This window comes from Marmota monax, unplaced genomic scaffold, assembly GCF_021218885.2.
Source record: "Marmota monax isolate L192 unplaced genomic scaffold, Marmota_monax_Labrador192_F-V1.1 WCK01_AAM20220418_F8-fsc02289, whole genome shotgun sequence".
Lineage (NCBI taxonomy): Eukaryota > Metazoa > Chordata > Mammalia > Rodentia > Sciuridae > Marmota > Marmota monax.
In genome coordinates, this window is record NW_026693509.1 from 107 (window position 1) to 18,506 (window position 18,400).

The 18,400-nt window shown below is 41.2% G+C and overlaps 1 protein-coding gene across 1 annotated transcript; it reads left to right on the top strand.

Moving 5' to 3' along the window:
* Nucleotides 1-415: 415 nt before the first annotated feature.
* On the top strand, nucleotides 416-16,062 carry LOC124102187 (NXPE family member 3-like; the record flags this gene model as incomplete). Its single annotated transcript, XM_046458376.2, has 3 exons — nucleotides 416-1,170; nucleotides 13,324-13,403; nucleotides 15,832-16,062. Coding segments are annotated over 3 exons (1,056 nt in total), but the record flags the coding sequence as incomplete, so codon positions are not given.
* Between the last annotated feature and the right edge of the window lie 2,338 nt (nucleotides 16,063-18,400).

Consider the following 18,400-nt stretch of genomic DNA (forward strand, 5'->3'; position numbering starts at 1 on the left):
TTGCAGAAAGAGGGGAAAGGAGAGGAAGGTCACTGAGAATACCAGGCTCTGGGGAGGAAGCAGGATTTGTGAAGAGTGAGGAAATCAGAGATCTCAGAGTTGGGTCCAGGCTGGCTCATAATTCAGGGAGCAGGTGGATACGGGGAGAGAGTTGGCAGTGGATGGAATAAGAAGGCTAAGGGAAGGAGACAGTTGAACTAACTTCACCTTTGCAACGTGAGATGCTTCTTTTGAATAAAAGTGGTAGTGACTTGGGTGCCAGGTTTATTAGAGACAGACAGCATGATGCAGGTAGGGAGAAGCCCTGGGTCCTACCTGGCAAAGGTGACTGAGCTTTGGTGAATAGAAATCTCCTTCCAGTAAGAAAATGAGAGAAGTAGAAACCACCAACAGATTCCTCTTTCTCTCCCCACAGGTGTTCTATTTCAAGATGTCCTGGACTGACAACATCATCTATCGGGCTCCAGGACCCCGGCCTGTCTCTAAATATGTCTCCAACTCTGTGAAATCATCCTCCCTCTTGGAATCTCTCCCCCAGGAGCTCTCCAACCTGACTCACCTTCTATATTGGCCTCTGACCCCAGGAGATAGGGGGGACTTTTTGTCCTCCACCAGCCCCAAGACCTCCACCTACCACCTGAGGGGTCCTGCTCAGGACACCTATGCCCTGGGAGGCTACCTGGAGGTTGTCCTTGTGGCCAGGGACCACCAGGGCAGGCCCAAGACCCATGGTGGGGATCTGTTTCAGGCAAGATTGCTGGGTCCAGAATTGAGAGCAGGGGTCCCCGGGGATGTCCAGGATCTGGAGAATGGCACATACCTATTGTCCTTCCCCTTACTCTGGGCTGGAAAGGCCCAGGTGCAAGTGCGGCTGATCCACTCCAGTGAGGCTGTTGGGGTTCTGCGCAGAATCTGGAAAGAGAAGAGGGCCACGGTTGATTTTAGGGGGTATTTCCAGGGAAATTCTGGTGCTAAAGAGACTGTGATTTGCAATGTTGACCCTCAGTCAACTGGAGCCAAAGGGCATACCTGCCAGTACAGGGATGTGGTTTCTGGTGAGCTCTGGTTCTGTGCTCAACCCCCTACTCTGCCCTGCAACTCTTTGGTTGCTCACTCAAGTGGGAGTTACCTGAAGGTGACCACACCACGTGATGAGGCCCTGCTGGCAGGGTAAGAAACCCAGAATCTGGGATATGGATTCTAACCCTAAGCCTCATCTTTCCTTCCAAAGCTCACTCCTGTGATCCAGTGGCCCTCCACCACTTCTACCACTTGCACCATTCAGCAATTATTCCTACTCTAATCCAACACAAGCTTGTTGAACAAGAAGCAGGTGACAGACTTTGTTAGATAAACATAGAGTACATGGTCAGGCTTTATCTTCAGAGAAGTTATTACTGATCTTAGGTTTGAAGTTCAATGAGAACTTATCTAGGAAAGATAAGAGGCAAAGTATTAAATATAAAACAACTTATCTCAGGGCAAAAGTAGCTTAAGTGCTTTATTTATTTATCTGGACTCCTGCTTTCACTTTTATTTTTTATTTTAATTTTTTAATATTTATTTATTTTTATGTGGGACTGAGAATCGAACTCAGGGATTCACGTGCGAGGCAGGCGCTCTACCACTGAGCCACCACCCCAACCCCTTCACTTTTATTTTAACCTGACAGTTCATTACTGCTTTATTAGATCTTCAGGTATTTAGTAGATTTTTAAATTACTTTCAGCAAAATGTGTTGTGAATACTTAGGTCTGCTACTCTATTTCATGAGTTTGGGTGGCATCTTTAACATTGGATTCTTCACCTTCTTATAGTTTCTTTCCTTTTTTGTAGTTTCATGATTCAGAACACTTAACACCATCTATTTCAGTCTTCCTTTTTTTTAAATTTTTTTTTATTGTTGGTTGTTCAAAACATTACAAATTTCTTGATATATCATATTTCACACTTTGATTCAAGTGGGTTATGAACTCCCATTTTTACCCCATATAGAGATTGCAGAATCACATCAGTTACACATCCATTGATTTACAAGAAGATTTTATTTAATCTTCTTCTCCTGCTCTTCGTCCCTACTCTGTTCTTAGTTACTCTCCTTATATCAAAGAAGACATTTGGCATTTGTTTTTTAGGGATTGGCTAGTTTCACTTAGCATAATCTGCTCTAATGCCATCCATTTCCCTGCAAATTCTATGATTTTGTCATTTTTTAATGCAGAGTAATACTCCATTGTGTATAAATGCCACATTTTTTTAATCCATTCGTCTATTGAAGGGCATCTAGGTTGGTTCCACAGTCTTGCTATTGTGAATTGTGCTGCTATGAACATCGATGTAGCAGTGTCCCTGTAGCATGCTCTTTTTAGGTCTTTAGGGAATAGACCGAGAAGGGGAATAGCTGGGTCAAATGGTGGCTCCATTCCCAGCTTTCCAAGAAATCTCCATACTGCTTTCCAAATTGGCTGCACCAATTTGCAGTCCCACCAGCAATGTACAAGTGTACCCTTTTCCCCACATCCTCGCCAGCACTTATTGTTGTTTGACTTCCTAATGGCTGCCAATCTTACTGGAGTGAGATGGTATCTTAGGGTGGTTTTGATTTGCATTTCTCTGACTGCTAGAGATGGTGAGCATTTTTTCATGTACTTGTTGATTGACTGTATGTCCTCCTCTGAGAAGTGTCTGTTCAGGTCCTTGGCCCATGTGTTGATTGGGTTGTTTGTTCTCTTATTGTCTAATTTTTTGAGTTCTTTGTATACTCCGGATATTAGGGCTCTATCTGAAGTGTGAGGAGTAAAGATTTGTTCCCAGGATGTAGGCTCCCTATTTACCTCTCTTATTGTTTCTTTTGCTGAGAAAAAACTTTTTAGTTTGAGTAAGTCCCATTTGTTGATTCTAGTTATTAACTTTTGTGCTATGGGTGTCCTATTGAGGAATTTGGAGCCCGACCCCACCGTATGTAGATCGTAACCAACTTTTTCTTCTATCAGACGGCGTGTCTCTGATTTGATATCAAGCTCCTTGATCCATTTTGAATTAACTTTTGTGCATGGCGAGAGAAAGGGATTCAGTTTCATTTTGTTGCATATGGATTTCCAGTTTTCCCAGCACCATTTGTTGAAGATGCTATCCTTCCTCCATTGCATGCTTTTAGCCCCTTTATCAAATATAAGATAGTTGTAGTTTTGTGGATTGGTTTCTGTGTCCTCTATTCTGTACCATTGGTCTACCTGCCTGTTTTGGTACCAGTACCATGCTGTTTTTGTTACTATTGCTCTGTAGTATAGTTTGAAGTCTGGTATCGCTATACCGCCTGATTCACACTTCCTGCTTAGCATTGTTTTTGCTATTCTGGGTCTTTTATTTTTCCATATGAATTTCATGATTGCTTTCTCTATTTCTACAAGAAATGCCGTTGGGATTTTGATTGGCATTGCATTAAACCTATAGAGAACTTTTGGTAATATCGCCATTTTGATGATGTTAGTTCTGCCTATCCATGAACAGGGTATATTTTTCCATCTTCTAAGATTTTCTTCTATTTCTCTCTTTAGGGTTCTGTAGTTTTCATTGAATAAGTCTTTCACCTCTTTTGTTAGGTTGATTCCCAAGTATTTTATTTTTTTTGAAGATATTGTGAATGGAGTGGTTGTCCTCATTTCCATTTCAGAGGATTTGTCGCTGATATACAGGAATGCCTTTGATTTATGGGTGTTGATTTTATAGCCTGCCACTTTGCTGAATTCATTTATTAGCTCTAATAGTTTCTTTGTAGACCCTTTTAGGTCTGCTAGGTATAGAATCATGTCACCTGCAAATAGTGATAATTTAAGTTCTTCTTTTCCTATTTTGATGCCTTTAATTTCTTTCGTCTGTCTAATTGCTCTGGCCAGTGTTTCGAGAACTATGTTGAACAGAAGTGGAGAGAGAGGGCATCCCTGTCTTGTTCCAGATTTTAGAGGGAATGCCTTCAATTTTTCTCCATTCAGAATGATGCTAGCCTGAGGCTTAGCATAGATTGCTTTTACAATATTGAGGTATGTTCCTGTTATCCCTAGATTTTCTAGAGTTTTGAACATAAAGGGATGCTGTACTTTGTCGAATGCTTTTTCCGCATCTATCGAGATGATCATATGGTTCTTATTTTTAAGTCTATTGATGTGGTGAATAACATTTATTGATTTCCGTATATTGAAGCAGCCTTTCATCCCAGGGATGAATCCTACTTGATCATGGTGCACAATTTTTTTTGATATGTTTTTGTATCCGATTCGCCAGAATTTTATTGAGGATGTTTGCATCTAGGTTCATTAGAGATATTGGTCTGTAGTTTTCTTTCTTTGAGGTGTCTTTGTCTGGTTTAGGTATCAGGGTGATGTTGGCCTCGTAGAGTGAATTTGGAAGTTCTCCCCCTTTTTCTATTTCCTGAAGTAGCTTGAAAAGTATTGGTATTAGTTCCTCTTTAAAGGTTTTGTAAAACTCTGCTGTATACCCATCCGGTCCTGGGCTTTTCTTAGTTGGTAGTCTTTTGATGGTTTCTTCTATTTCCTCAATTGATATTGGTCTGTTTAGGTTGTCTATATCCTCCTGACTCAATCTGGGCAGATCATATGACTTAAGAAATTTATCGATGCCTTCACTATCTTCTAATTTATTGGAGTATAAGGATTCAAAATAATTTTTGATTATCTTCTGTATATCTGAAGTGTCTGTTGCGATATTGCCTTTTTCATCCCGTATGCTGGTAATTTGAGTTCTCTCTCTTCTTCTCTTCGCTAGCATGGCTAAGGGTCTGTCGATTTTGTTTATTTTTTCAAAGAACCAACTTTTAGTTTTGTCATTTTTTTCAATTGTTTCTTTTGTTTCGATTTCATTCATTTCAGCTCTGATTTTAATTATTTCTTGCCTTCTACTTCTTTTGCTGTTGTTTTGCTCTTCTTTTTCTAGGATTTTGAGATGAAGTATGAGATCATTTATTTGTTGGTTTTTTCTTTTTTTAAGGAATGAACTCCAAGCAATGAATTTTCCTCTTAGAACTGCTTTCAATGTGTCCCATAGATTCCGATATGTTGTGTCTGTGTTTTCATTAATCTCTAAGAATTTTTTAATTTCCTCCTTGATGTCTTCTATAACCCATTGATCATTCAGTAACCTATTGTTCATTCTCCAAGTGATGTATGCTTTTTCCTTCCTTCTTTTATCATTGATTTTCAGTTTTATTCCATTATGATCAGATAAGATGCATGGTATTATCTCTACTCCTTTATATTGTCTAAGAGTTGCCCTGTGACATAATATATGATCTATTTTTGAGAAGGACCCATGTGCTGCTGAGAAAAAAGTGTAACTGCTTGATGTTGGGTGGTATATTCTATATATGTCAATTAAGTCTAGGTTATTAATTGTGTTATTGAGTTCTATAGTTTCCTTATTCAACTTTTGTTTGGAAGATCTGTCCAGTGGCGAGAGAGGTGTGTTGAAGTCTCCCATGATTATTGTATGGTGGTCTATTAGACTCTTGAACTTGAGAAGAGTTTGTTTGATGAACATAGCTGCACCATTGTTTGGGGCATATATATTTATGATTGTTATGTCTTGTTGGTGTATGGTTCCCTTAAGCAGTATGTAGTGTCCCTCTTTATCCCTTTTGATTAACTTTGGCTTGAAATCTATTTTATTTGATATGAATATGGACACTCCTGCTTGTTTCCGAAGTCCATATGAGTGATATGATTTTTCCCAACCTTTCACCTTCAGCCTATGTATGTCTTTTCCTATCAAATGCGTCTCCTGTAGGCAGCATATTGTTGGGTCTTTTTTTGTGATCCATTCTACTAGCCTGTGTCTCTTAATTGGTGAGTTTAAGCCATTAACATTTAGGGTTATTATTGAGATATGGGTTGTTCTTCCAGCCATATTTGTTTATTTCTGTTACTAAACATGGTTTGTTTTCCTCTTTGATTATTTCCCCCCCCTTTACTGTCCTACCTCCCACTGTTGATTTTCATTGTTATTTTCCATTTCCTCTTCCTGTAATGTTTTGCCGAGGATGTTTTGAAGAGATGGTTTTCTAGCTGCAAATTCTTTTAACCTTTGTTTATCGTGGAAGGTTTTAATTTCATCTTCCATCCTGAAGCTTAATTTCACTGGATACACAATTCTTGGTTGGAACCCATTTTCTTTCAGTGTTTGAAATATGTTATTCCAGGATCTTCCAGCTTTCAGAGTCTGTGTTGAAAGATCAGCTGTTATCCTGATTGGCTTACCCCTAAATGTAATCTGCTTCCTTTCTCTTGTAGCTTTTAAAATTCTCTTCTTATTCTGAATGTTGGGCGTCTTCATTATAATGTGTCTAGGTGTGGATCTCTTATGATTTTGCACATTCGGCGTCCTGTAAGCTTCTAGGATTTGGGATTCTGTCTCATTCTTCAAGTCTGGGAAGTTTTCTCGTATTATTTCATTGAATAGATTGCTCATTCCTTTGGTTTGGAGTTCTGTACCTTCCTGTATCCCAATGACTCTTAAGTTTGGTCTCTTAATGTTATCCCATATTTCTTGGATGTTCTGCTCATGGTTTCTTAACAGTGTTGCTGAGCTGTCTGTGTTCTTTTCCAGTTGAAATACTTTGTCTTCATTGTCTGATGTTCTATCTTCTAAGTGTTCTACTCTGTTGGTAGTATTCTCCATTGAGTTTTTAAGTTGGTTTATTGCTTCCTGCATTTCTTGGATTTCTGTTTGTTTGTTTTTTATAACCTCTATCTCCCTGTATAGTTGATCCTTTGCTTCCTGGATTTGTTTGTGTAATTCATTGTCGAAGTGATCTTTCATTGTCTGATTTTGCTGTCTAATGTCTTCCTTGATACTCCAGATCATCTGAAGCATGTATATCCTGAATTCTTTATCTGACATTCCATCTGCTGCAGCTGTTACCTCTTCTAAAGTTGAGTTGACCTGCATTGCTTGTGGTCCTTTCTTTCCTTGTCTTTTCATACTGCTTGCGTTTCTTTCTGCTTGGTGAAACTGTTGTGTTTTTGAAATGTTTTTTTTCCCCTATATATTTATATTGCTCTTGTATAGTTGAAAAGTCTCCCTTGCAGGGTCGGGTGGCGGTCTGCCTACCTTGCAGGCGCCGGCGGCGGCTCTGCTCTGCCCCCCCTCCAATTGGTGTGACTTGTCTACCACACCCGTGGACCGCTGGGCCTGTTCCGGGCGCGGGCGAAGGCTCTGTTCTGCTCCTACTCCAATTGGGGTGACGTGCCTCCCACCCCGGCTGGCCGCTAGGCCTGTTCTACCGGTCGGTTGCAGGTCTGCCCACCTTTCGGGCATGGGTGGCGGCTCTGCTCTGCCCCTACTCCAATTGGGGTGACGTGTGTACCACGCCGGCAGGCTGCTGGGCCTGATCCGCCGGTCTGTCGCACCTTGCAGGCGCGGGTGGCGGCTCTGCCCTGCCCCTCCTACCACGCCCGCGGACCGCTGGGCCTGACCTGCAGGTTGGTTGCAGGTCTGCCCACCCTGTGGGCACGGGTGGCGGTTCTGCTCCGCCCCCACTCCAATTGGGGTCACGTGACCACCACACTGGAGGGGCCTGATCCGGGCGCGGGCGAAGGCTCTGCTCTGTCCCTACTCCAGTTGGGGTGACGTGTGTACCACGCTGGCAGGCCGCTGGGCCTGACCCGCCAGTCTGTCGCAGGTCTGCTTACCTTGCAGGCGCGGGCGGAGGCTCTGCCCTGCCCCTCCTACCACGCCCATGTACCACTGGGTGGCAGGTCTGCCCACCTTGCGGGCGCGGGTGGCGGCTCCGCTCCGCCCACTCTCCAGTTGGGGTCACGCGACCACCACGCCGGCAAGCCGCTGGGTCTGCTCCGGGCGCGGGCGGCAGCCCGGCTCCTTCCCTCTGGCTCGACGACAAAGCGAGAGAGACTCGGGTGTCTGTGACTCTCCCTCCCTACCAGGAGACCAACTGTTTCTGTCGCCGCTGGTATTGATGAAGTTTTCTCCTCCGCCGCTGCTTTCTGATGACATCAGATGTCTGCCATGTTGGTATCCTATGCGAATGGCAGCAGTTCATTCCCTTTGCTGGGTAACCAAAGCAACGGGTGAGTCCTGACCGGCCCTCATAGGCCCCGTCTCAGTCCTGTTGCCACTGCCCACGAAAGCTCAGTTGGTATTTACCTCCACAGTACTCAGCAGGACCCGGACCGAGAAGCAGTTTCCGCGGGCTCCTTAGCCCTGGGCCAGAGCAGTTCCGGGAGCCGGAACTCAGCCGCTCCATGCTCGGTGTATGCTCTGATAAGAGCAGGCTCCAAGAAGCAGTTTCCGCTGGCTCCTTAGCCCTGCGCCAGGGCAGTTCCGGGAGCCGGAACTTGGCCGCTCCATGCTCGGTGTATGCTCTGATAAGAGCAGGCTCCAAGAAGCAGTTTCCGCAGGTTATTTAGCACTGAGCCTGAGTAATCTGTCTGCAAGCCGCAGGCGAATGGCAGCCTGAAATTACCTGTTCTATGGCTGAATGAGCTGCGGTCAGTCAAAAACAGGGATGGTGATGTCAGCTCTCCAAGATAGTGGCCGCTGGCCTCCTCTGTGGTCTGACCGGTGTGGAGAACCGAATTGGACCACTTCCTTCCCCCGTCTGGAACCCAGAATTCAGCACTGAGTACAGTGCTTGCACGGCTGGCAGAAACTGCAGCGCTGTATCCCTGCGTCGCTATCTCCTCGTTTCCCAGTGCGCGCTGCAGACTCTAGCCACGGGGCGATTTGCTGAATAAGCAGTGTTACCCTCCATGCGACAAATCTCTCGCATTTGAGTCCCCGTATCCGATCCTCGTGTGATGGAAATCCTTCCTCCAGGTTCTGGAGCACCCCACTATGGCTGGAAATTCCTAACAAGATCCAGTCTTCCTTTTATGGAGTAAAAATGATCAGGGATATAAATTTCCCTCTGAGTACGGCTTTAACTGTATTCTCCAAATTTTTATATATAGAGGCTTCATTTTTATTTTGCTTTACATATTTTATAATTTCTACAGTTGCTACCTCTTTAATTCATGAATTATTTACAAATTACTTTTAGTTTGGGGTAATTTGTAAATAATTCATGAATTAAGTACTTTTAAGGTTTTTGAACTTTGCCGGGTGCCATAGAACACGCCTGTATTCCAGCGACTCCAGCTTTTTCTTTGGATGCCACATTTCACTGAAAGTAATTTACATTCTATATTTTTCCAGAAAGAAATTCTGAGCCTATTTAATTTAATTTGTTAAGTTTTAAATTTTCAACTTTTATATCTTCACTAATATTTTGTGTCTGCTTAATCTAATAGCTTCAGACATAAATGTATTTATTATATTGTGTTTGTCACTTTATAGGTTATGATCAGCTTCCCCTCTCTCTTTTTTTGTGGTGTTAGAGATTGAACCCAGGGCTTCATACATGCTAGGCATGTGCTCTACCACTGAGCTATACCCCAGCCCAATGATATCTCTTTGTAACACAGCAGTTTTCATTTCATACATTTGAGGCAATGCTGTTCTGGACATTTGTCTCTGGGTTTGTTTCATGTTATTGGTAAATTGATTTGGGATTAGGAAAATACTATTATAGTGTCACAAAGAAAAATATAGGTAAATTGGGCTACATATAAATCAAATACTTCTCCCTTACAAAGAGTACCATAATTAAGTCAAACTGAAATCTGGAAGGTGATATCTATAACACATTGAACTGACATAATAATGTTAGTACTAGGAGTAAATAAAGAAATATTACAAAGCATTAAGAAATATTATATAGCCCAATAGAGCAATAAGGAAAAATGTAAATAATAAATTAAAGAAGATTTGAATACTGAATAAAAAATATACATGCATCCTCATGAACAATGAGGAAAAGTTACAATGAAACCAAGATATAATTTCTTTTTTTTTTTGCGGGGGGGGGGGGGGTTCCTTTTAAGTTTTTTAAAATTTGAGTCAGATTCTTGCTAAGTTGCTGAGGCTGGCTTTGAACTTGTGATCCTCCTGCCCTACCCTCCCAAATTTCTGGAATTACAGGCATGCACCACCATACCTGACTCCCAAGTATAATATCTTTAATTTTTGTGTGGACAAAACATTTTAATCTGAAAAAAACAAAGAGTGGTGAAGATGGGTAGTGGTACAAAATCTCATATCTACTGGTAGGGGTGTTAATACCATTACTTATACCATTACTAAAAACATAATGAGTAATGATAGACACATATTATACCTAAAGTTTTAAAACTTGCAAACAATTCTAATTAGGGTTTTGGATTCATAAACATATATCAGCTGTATAAAATGTGGATAAAAATATAAACACTGAATTCATGATAGTGACTTCATCATTTTGTGGAATAGTATGAAAGAGGGCAGAAGCATGGGGGGTGTGCCTGAGGAACCTGTAATGATCAATTTATTAATGTTCAACTATTAATTGTGAATAACTACACCCACAGGAAGTTGCAAAAAGAATACATTGAATCATCTGACCCTCTGGTCCAATTTCCCCCAATGGCAACATTTCATATATAAAGTACAAAATCAAAACCGAAAATGAACATTGGTACAAGTCTGTTAACCAGACCAAAAAACCATTCAGTTTCCATCAGCTGGTACATATAGTTTGTGTGTGTGTGTGTGTGTGTGTGTGTGTGTTTCTCCACAAATTCACCATATGTATAGATTGGTGTAACCACCATTACAATCAGGATACAGAAATGTTCTGCCACCAAAAGGAAAACCCTTCTGCTCTCTCTTCTAGGCTCTCCCACTCCCCAGTGCCTGTTCTTTTCAACTGGCAACTCTTTTTCTGTTCTTTATCTCTACAGTTTTGTCATTTCTAGATGGTTCTATAAATGGAATCAGTATGCAGTCATTTGAGATTTTTTTTTCACAAAGCACAAAGTTCTCTAGATCCATCCATGCTGTTGCATCTATTGATAACTCACTCCTTTTTCTTTCCACTGATATTCCAGTGTGTACATTTGTTGAGCCATTTGCCCATTGAAGGACATTTGGGGTGTTTCCAGATTTTAACTATCATGAATAAAGCTTCTATGAATATTCATATACAGGTTCTTTGTAAAAAAAAAAAAGATTTTTTTTTCATATCTGTGGAACAAAATGCCTGAGTGCAGTTTCTTGGTTGTGTAATTGGTAGATATTTAGTTTTCCAAGAAACTGCCAAACTATTTGCTGGAGTGGCTATACCATTTTATATTCCCACCAGCCATGTGTAAGAGACCCAGTCTCTCTGTGTTCTCTCCTGCATTTAGCTTTATTATTTTAACATTTTGGCTATTGATCCATTTCTTTTTAAAGAAAAATTGGATTCATGTCTGGCAAAATATTAATATCTAATAGATCTGGATGTTGAATACGCAATAAAAATATTTTAAATGATGCATGGAAGAGGGGAAAGGAGTCTGGCAGAGTTATAGCTACAGAATGAAGTAATAATGGACTGGGTGTGGTGGTGCATACCTGTGATACCATTAGCTTGGGAGGCTGAGGCAGGAGGATCCAAAGTTCAAAGCCATCCTCTGCAACTTTGCAAAGTACTGAGCAACTCAGCAAGACTCTGTCTCAAAACAAAAAATAAATAAATAAAAAGGTCTGGGGATGTAGCTCAGTGGTTAAGCACTCCTGGTTCAATTCAATTCAACTTTGGGTACCAAAAAGAAAATAAAACTACAATAAAAACAAATAATGGAAGACTGGAGGGGTTTTAACTTTTTGTTTAAACAATAAAATCAAATTTAGTGAAGTTTCATTTACATGCAATGAAATAAACATGTTTCTAATGTGCAAGTCAATGTGTTTTTTGATTGCCAAGACAGTCAAGCTAGAGAACATTTTCCCCTGAAGTTCTCTTGCACCCCTTCACTGTCAATTTCTTTCCTCTACCAACCTCCAGTCCCAGGCAACCAAACAGCCTTCTGACAGTAAATATAGGTTTTGCCTTTTGTAGAATTGCATAAAAACAGAATCACACAGTATGCAGTCTTGTATCTGCCTTCAGGTCTGTGAAATGTTTCTGAGACTCATCTCTGCTGTTGTATATCAGTAGCTTTTCCTTCCTATTGCTGAAAGGCTTGTGTCTTATGGAGGTAGCACGATTTGTTGGTCCATTCACCTCTCTGTGAACATTGAATCATTTCCAGTTTGGGTCATTATAAAGAAAACTGCTGTGAACATTGAGGTATGAGAGTTTTGTAGACAAATATTTTCATACTAGGTAAACAACTATGGATTCAGCTTTTAAATTCATAAACATTATTTTTTAGAATAATTTTAGATTCACAGAGAAACTAAGAAGATAACATGGGGTTCCGGTATTTCATTTCCTGCACAGTATCTCTTCTGATTCACATCTTACACGAATATGGTACATTTGTTTCAATTCATGAACCTGTGATAAGGCATTATTAACATTACAATCCATTGTTTATTTAGATTTGCCTAGATTTTTTAACTAATGTTTTTTATTTCTTATCAGAGATCCCATTCAAGTTCCCACATTACATTCAGGCTTATCTTGGTTTGTAACAGTCTTTCTGACTTTGTCTTTGATGACCTTGAGTTTTGGAGAAGTACTGATCAATTATCTTGTGGGATTCTCCTCTATGGAGATATATCTGATGTTTCTTGTTTATGATCAGACTGGGATTGTGTATCTTGGGGAGGAAGATTGTGGAAGTAGATTACATTTCTATCATATCACATCACAGGTACACACTATGAATGTGGTTTGGGTCCATTGGTGTTAACCTTGTTTGCCTGGCCAAGGGGATTTTTGTTAGGTTTCTGCACTGTAAAGCTACCCTCCCACCCCACCTCCTTTCTTACTGTAACTTTGGAAATCAGTAGGCACAACCCAACTCAAAGAGCAGAGATGTATGTCCCTAGTGTCTGAGTGTTCATGTAAAAACAACGAAAAATTCTTTTGCTCCCTGTCCTTCCAGAATTTAGTGCCAGGAAGTGATTTTCCTCCGTGGCATTCTGTGTATTTCCATTTATAGAAAATGAAAACTCTGTGATCTGGCTTGGTTGTCTTTTCTCACCTTGACTATTAGTAAGCTAAGAGTCCAATGAGTAGATGAAATGCAGAAAGTCCCTCCCCCAGACTCCAGATAATGGCCCCAGATTATAATGTGCTAATTATATTGGAATTTTCTAATTCCTTTTTGGAATTAGAGTGGAAACAACAAGTCAATCATCAAATCCCTTTAGCAACTCCAAATTTCACTGGGTGGCCCTCCCACAAAGCTCTCTCTCTCTCTCTCTCTCTCTCTGTTTCTCCAGCAAAGTGACTGACAAGCTGCTACCTCAGGGTGTTGCTCCAATTCTGATCAGACCAGCAACCACAGAAAACATCAGTCGGGGTGAGTGGGGCTGAGTCATGCTGGGAGTGGAGGGTGATGATGGACCTATATGGGTTTTGTTCCTTGACCGAGAGGCTAGCCTCTCCCTTCCAGGGTGGTAGAGTATAGGGATTAGAGCACGGACTGTGACACCAGGCTTCTTGGATTCACATGCTATCCCTGCCAGTCACTGTTTTTCTGATTTCAAACCATTTCATTGAAGTATGGATTGACATACTAAAAGCTGTGTACAACTAGATGCGTTTGGCCATAAACACACCCCATGAAACCATCACCACAATCTGTGCAATAAACATACTCATCTTCTAGCAGTTAAATTTTAAGATTGTGATGGGACTGATGAAGAGAAGATTGAGAGTAAATTAGACTTTAAAGTCTTACTTTTTGACCAAGGAGCTCACTTTTTATTTTGCAATTTTAGGAATATACAGAACACTGAGGATGTGTTTTCCATCTATTGTTCTATATAGATGACTAAAATGGAGATCCTATTTCATGCCCTGTATATCTAGAGATGTTCTATAGTAAAGGAAAATATATGCTTTAATACCCTCCTGAAATTATGATATATTTTTTAAATTTTATTTATTTATATATTTATTTGGTCTTGGGGATTGAACTCAGGGGCACTTAACCACTGAGCCACTTCCCCAGTCCTATTTTGTATTTTATTTAGAGATAGGATCTCACTGAGTTACATAGCACCTTGCTGTTGCTGAGTCTGGCTTTGCACTTGAGATCCTCCTCCCTCGGGATCTTCCTTCAGAGCTGCTGGGATTACAGGCGTGTGCCACCAAGCCAGGCATATTTTAATTAAATACTCTATACACGTTAAAAAATATATTTATTACCTTCCAAAATTTCCTCCTGCCACTTGTGTTTATTATTACTGTTATGGTATATGTAACACTTGGCATAAGATTTTTCCTTCCCAGCAAATTTTCACTCTGCAATACAGTATTGTTCACTACAGACTCGGGACTGTAGAGTAGATCTCTTGGACTTATTCATCCTGTAAAACGGAAACTTTGTCTCTTTTCCCCATCATCTTCCTGCTTTCTCTTCACCTATGCCCATGGCAACCATCATTCTGCAGTCTGCCTCTTGAGTCTCACTAGTTAGATCCCTTGTGTCATTGAAGCCAGTGGTCTTTGACCTTCTTTGGCGTATTTCACTTAGTATGATGTCTCTGGAGATCAACCACGTTTTCACAAATGGAAGGGTTTCCTTCCTTTTCTTTTTGTTTTTTCATTTTCCTAGCTATACCAAGGAATAATTGACAAATGAAATGCATGTTTTTAAAGCATACAATGTGATGATGTGGTATAGGTACACGTTAAGAAGCAATCACCCACAATTGAGTTAGTTGGCCCATCCATTGTCTCACATAGTTTACCTGGTTGTTTTATTTTTATTATTTTTTAGTGTGATAAGGACAACATAACACTTAATCTCTTAGCAAATTTCAAGTATATAATACAGATAATTAAGAATTACTGTCACCATGCTATACATTAGGCCCCCAGAATGTATTGATCTTATAAATGCAAGTTTGTATGTTTTGGCCCAAATCTTCCATTTTTCCCTCTCCCCAAGTCCCTGGAAATCTTCATTCTACTCTATTTTTAAAATTCATTTTTAGGTTCCATATAGGTGAGATCATATGGTATTTGTCTTTCTCTGTCTGGCTTCTTTCTTTTTTGTGTGTGTCAGGGGGCACAGGGAATTCAGCCAAGGGATATTTTCACTGAGCTACATCCCCAACCTTTTTATTATTATTTTTTTAAATTTTGAAACAGGGTCTTACTAAATTACTTAAGGCCTTGCTAAATTGCAGAGGCTGGCCTCAAACTTGCAAGCCACCTATCTCATCCTCCCAAGTTGCTGGGTTTACAGGTGTGCACCACCAGGCCCAACTGTCTGGCTTATCTCCCTTAGTATAATGCCCTTCAAGTTCATCCATGTTGTCCTAAAAACAGAATGTCCTTTCTTAAGAATGGATAATATTACTCTGTATGTATGTCCTGTTTTCTTTACCCATTGATCCATTGCTAGACACTCAGTTATTTCCGTGACTTGGATATTGTGAATAATGCTCCAATGAATGTGAAACTGTGGATAATCTTTTTGAGATCCTGATTTCACTTCCTTTTAGTTTATACCCAGGAGTGGTACTGTTGCATCACATAGGAGTTCTGTTCATTATTTTTTGAACTGCCAGTCATTGATCTTGATCACATATTGCTTAACATTTCATGTCCTAGTGTCCCTACTCTCACCAGATATAAGAATGGTATGTCATAGGTTTTGTCAAAGAGTAAATGAAAAAGATACACATAAAGCACACAGAAGAGCACCTGACATCTTCTAGATGTTAATGTTGGTTCTTTTTGTTTTTTATTCTGTTCTGCTTTTCTCCTTCCTATAGTGCTATCCCCACAGACCAAGTGCCACCCTGGCCTTCTGGCCCCAAAGCCCTCTGGCTTCTACCACCAAGATGTATGGCATTCCCTGTCCTGCTCTGGCCAGTCCTTCCCCACTGTTGACAGCATCCTGGGCTGCCTGGCTGGCCACATCGTGCACATGATGGGGGACTCCACGCTTCGGCAATGGTGGGAATATCTACGTGACACAGTGCCCTGTGAGTGACACATGGGGACTCATGAAGAAACAGGTGACCAGAGAGGGATTTGAAGGAAACTGTGGTGCTTGGTGGAGAGGTGGGCAGGATGCTGGGTGCTCCTGAAAGGCGAGTGAATGAGGAGGGCAGAATTATTACTGGACTGCCTTCCTGGTTTAGTTACCATGGAGCTCAAATGAGAGCATCAACCTTTCAAATAATAGCGTGTGGTGATTCCAAGAGTCCTCATTTAATTTCTAAGTAAAATCCCCAGTGAGTCTCTCAAAGATTATTAAAGTGAGAAAAACACAAAGTTCACAAATTTGCTGGGAGGGGTACTGGGGTTTGAACTCAGGGGCACTCAACCACTGAGCCACATTGCCAGTCCTATTTTGTATTTTATTGAGAGACAGGGTTTCACTGAGTTCCTTTGCACCTCACTTTTGTTGAGGCTGGCTTTGAACTTGAGAACCTCTTTCCTTAGCCTTACAAACCACTGGGAATTATAGGCATGCGCCACCGAGCCCGGCCACAAAGTTCAAAATTTTATCTCACCCACCACCCTATACCTCAATTTTTTTTTTCTTGCTGTTGTTGGATTCTTTGCTGATCTTGCGCAGTCACTTGGTAGAGATAGTGGTTCCCTTAGCACCTAAGGAGGCAGTCACTTCACTGAATGTGTCTTGTCCCCTCCAAAATTAGAGCAACCCAATCCCAAACCTTCCATTTTTCTAAATAGTCAAGATTAATGGAAAACAATATCACAGGATTTCTGAATACCTTCCTGCCATTTTTGAAAACAAAAGCAAATACTCAGCATCTTTAGCAGTGATTTTGAGTGAAATTCTGTTCTGTTCCAAGCAACCAGTACCTACTTCAGATATATTATAAATCGCAGGGCCTGAGATTCTAGATTCTAACTGAGTAGCAGAGCACTTTTCTATTATGTGCAGGGCCCGAGGTTCTATTCCCAGCATCACACACACACACACACACACACACACACACGTTTTGATTTACAGTCCTTCAGATGTCTGAGAAATAGGAAGATATAATAGAAAAGCTAGCCAGAATGTCTGTCGTACTGGGACCACTGTTCAGTAGCCGTAATTGTTATAAATTTGATCACAAAATTGTCATCAGGCTAATTGTAGCACTTGTTTACCATGGTTTTGAGGAAAGTCCACCTAATACTATAGCCAGTCTCAGAAAGGAAGCTCAGGCACTTTCTTGGTATCCTGCAAAGTTTAGAAATTAGCCACATTGTCACTGTAGTCACCAAGTCCAATTTGAGGTTCACTTTTATTTTAAACAGTGAATTGGTCTGGGCATAGTGGCACACACCTGTGATTCCAGGTACTAGGGAGGCTGAAGCAAGATGATAATAAAGTTCAAGGCCAGGCTGGGCAATCTAGCGAGATCCTGTCTCAAAATAATTTAAAATTGAGAAAGGGCAGGGAATATAGCTCAGTGGTAGAGTACTTGCCCAGCTTGCAGGAAGCCCTGGGTTCAGTCCCCAGCACCACAGAAAACACAACAAAACAGCTAGTTGAGGTCTAACTGACAAACCATGAGTGGCAGATATTTAAATTTTGACATACATTCACACTCATGGAACAACCTTCATAAATGAGATAATTAGCATATTCATCATGCAGAAAAGTGTCCTCAACTGATAAAACATTGGAAATCTGACCTAGGTGTACACCTGTAATTCCAGAGATTAGGGGATTGAGGCAGGAGGACCACGAGATCCTAGGCAAATATGTGAGACCCTGTCTCCAAATATAACATAAAAAGGGCTGGAATTGGGCTGGGGTTGTGACTCAGTGGCAGAGCACTTGCCTCGCACATGTGAGGCACTGGGTTTGATCCTCAGCACCACATAAAAGAACTATGTAATGTTTTGAACAACCAACAATAAAAAAATAAATAAATAAATAAAAATAGATAAACAAAATAAAGATATTGTGTCCATGTATAACTAAGATCTGTGTGGAGATGCTAGATTCCCTTTATCCATATTGCATTCAAGGCAACAAAGCAAATTTTGAAAATGTTGATTGGGCACCTGAAATAGAAGCTTACTAAGGATCAGATCTTAGACAAAATCTGAAGAGGTGGCCATGAATCCCCAGGGAAGGTCAATGGTAAAGAGAGTGCGGCTGTTTTGTGTTGGGGGACAGGCTGTGGCCTCTGCCCTGCAGACACCCTGAGACTACCCTGGAGGCGCCCAGGTTCGGAAGGAAAGGGAAGCCTCTCCCTGCTGCTGGATGACCCCCTGGCGGCCTTGCAAGGCAGGCGAAGCCAGCAGGGTCTTGGAGGGCCAGCAGGGTCTTGGAGGGCTGGGAAGGAGAGCGCAGGAGAGCGTGGCCCC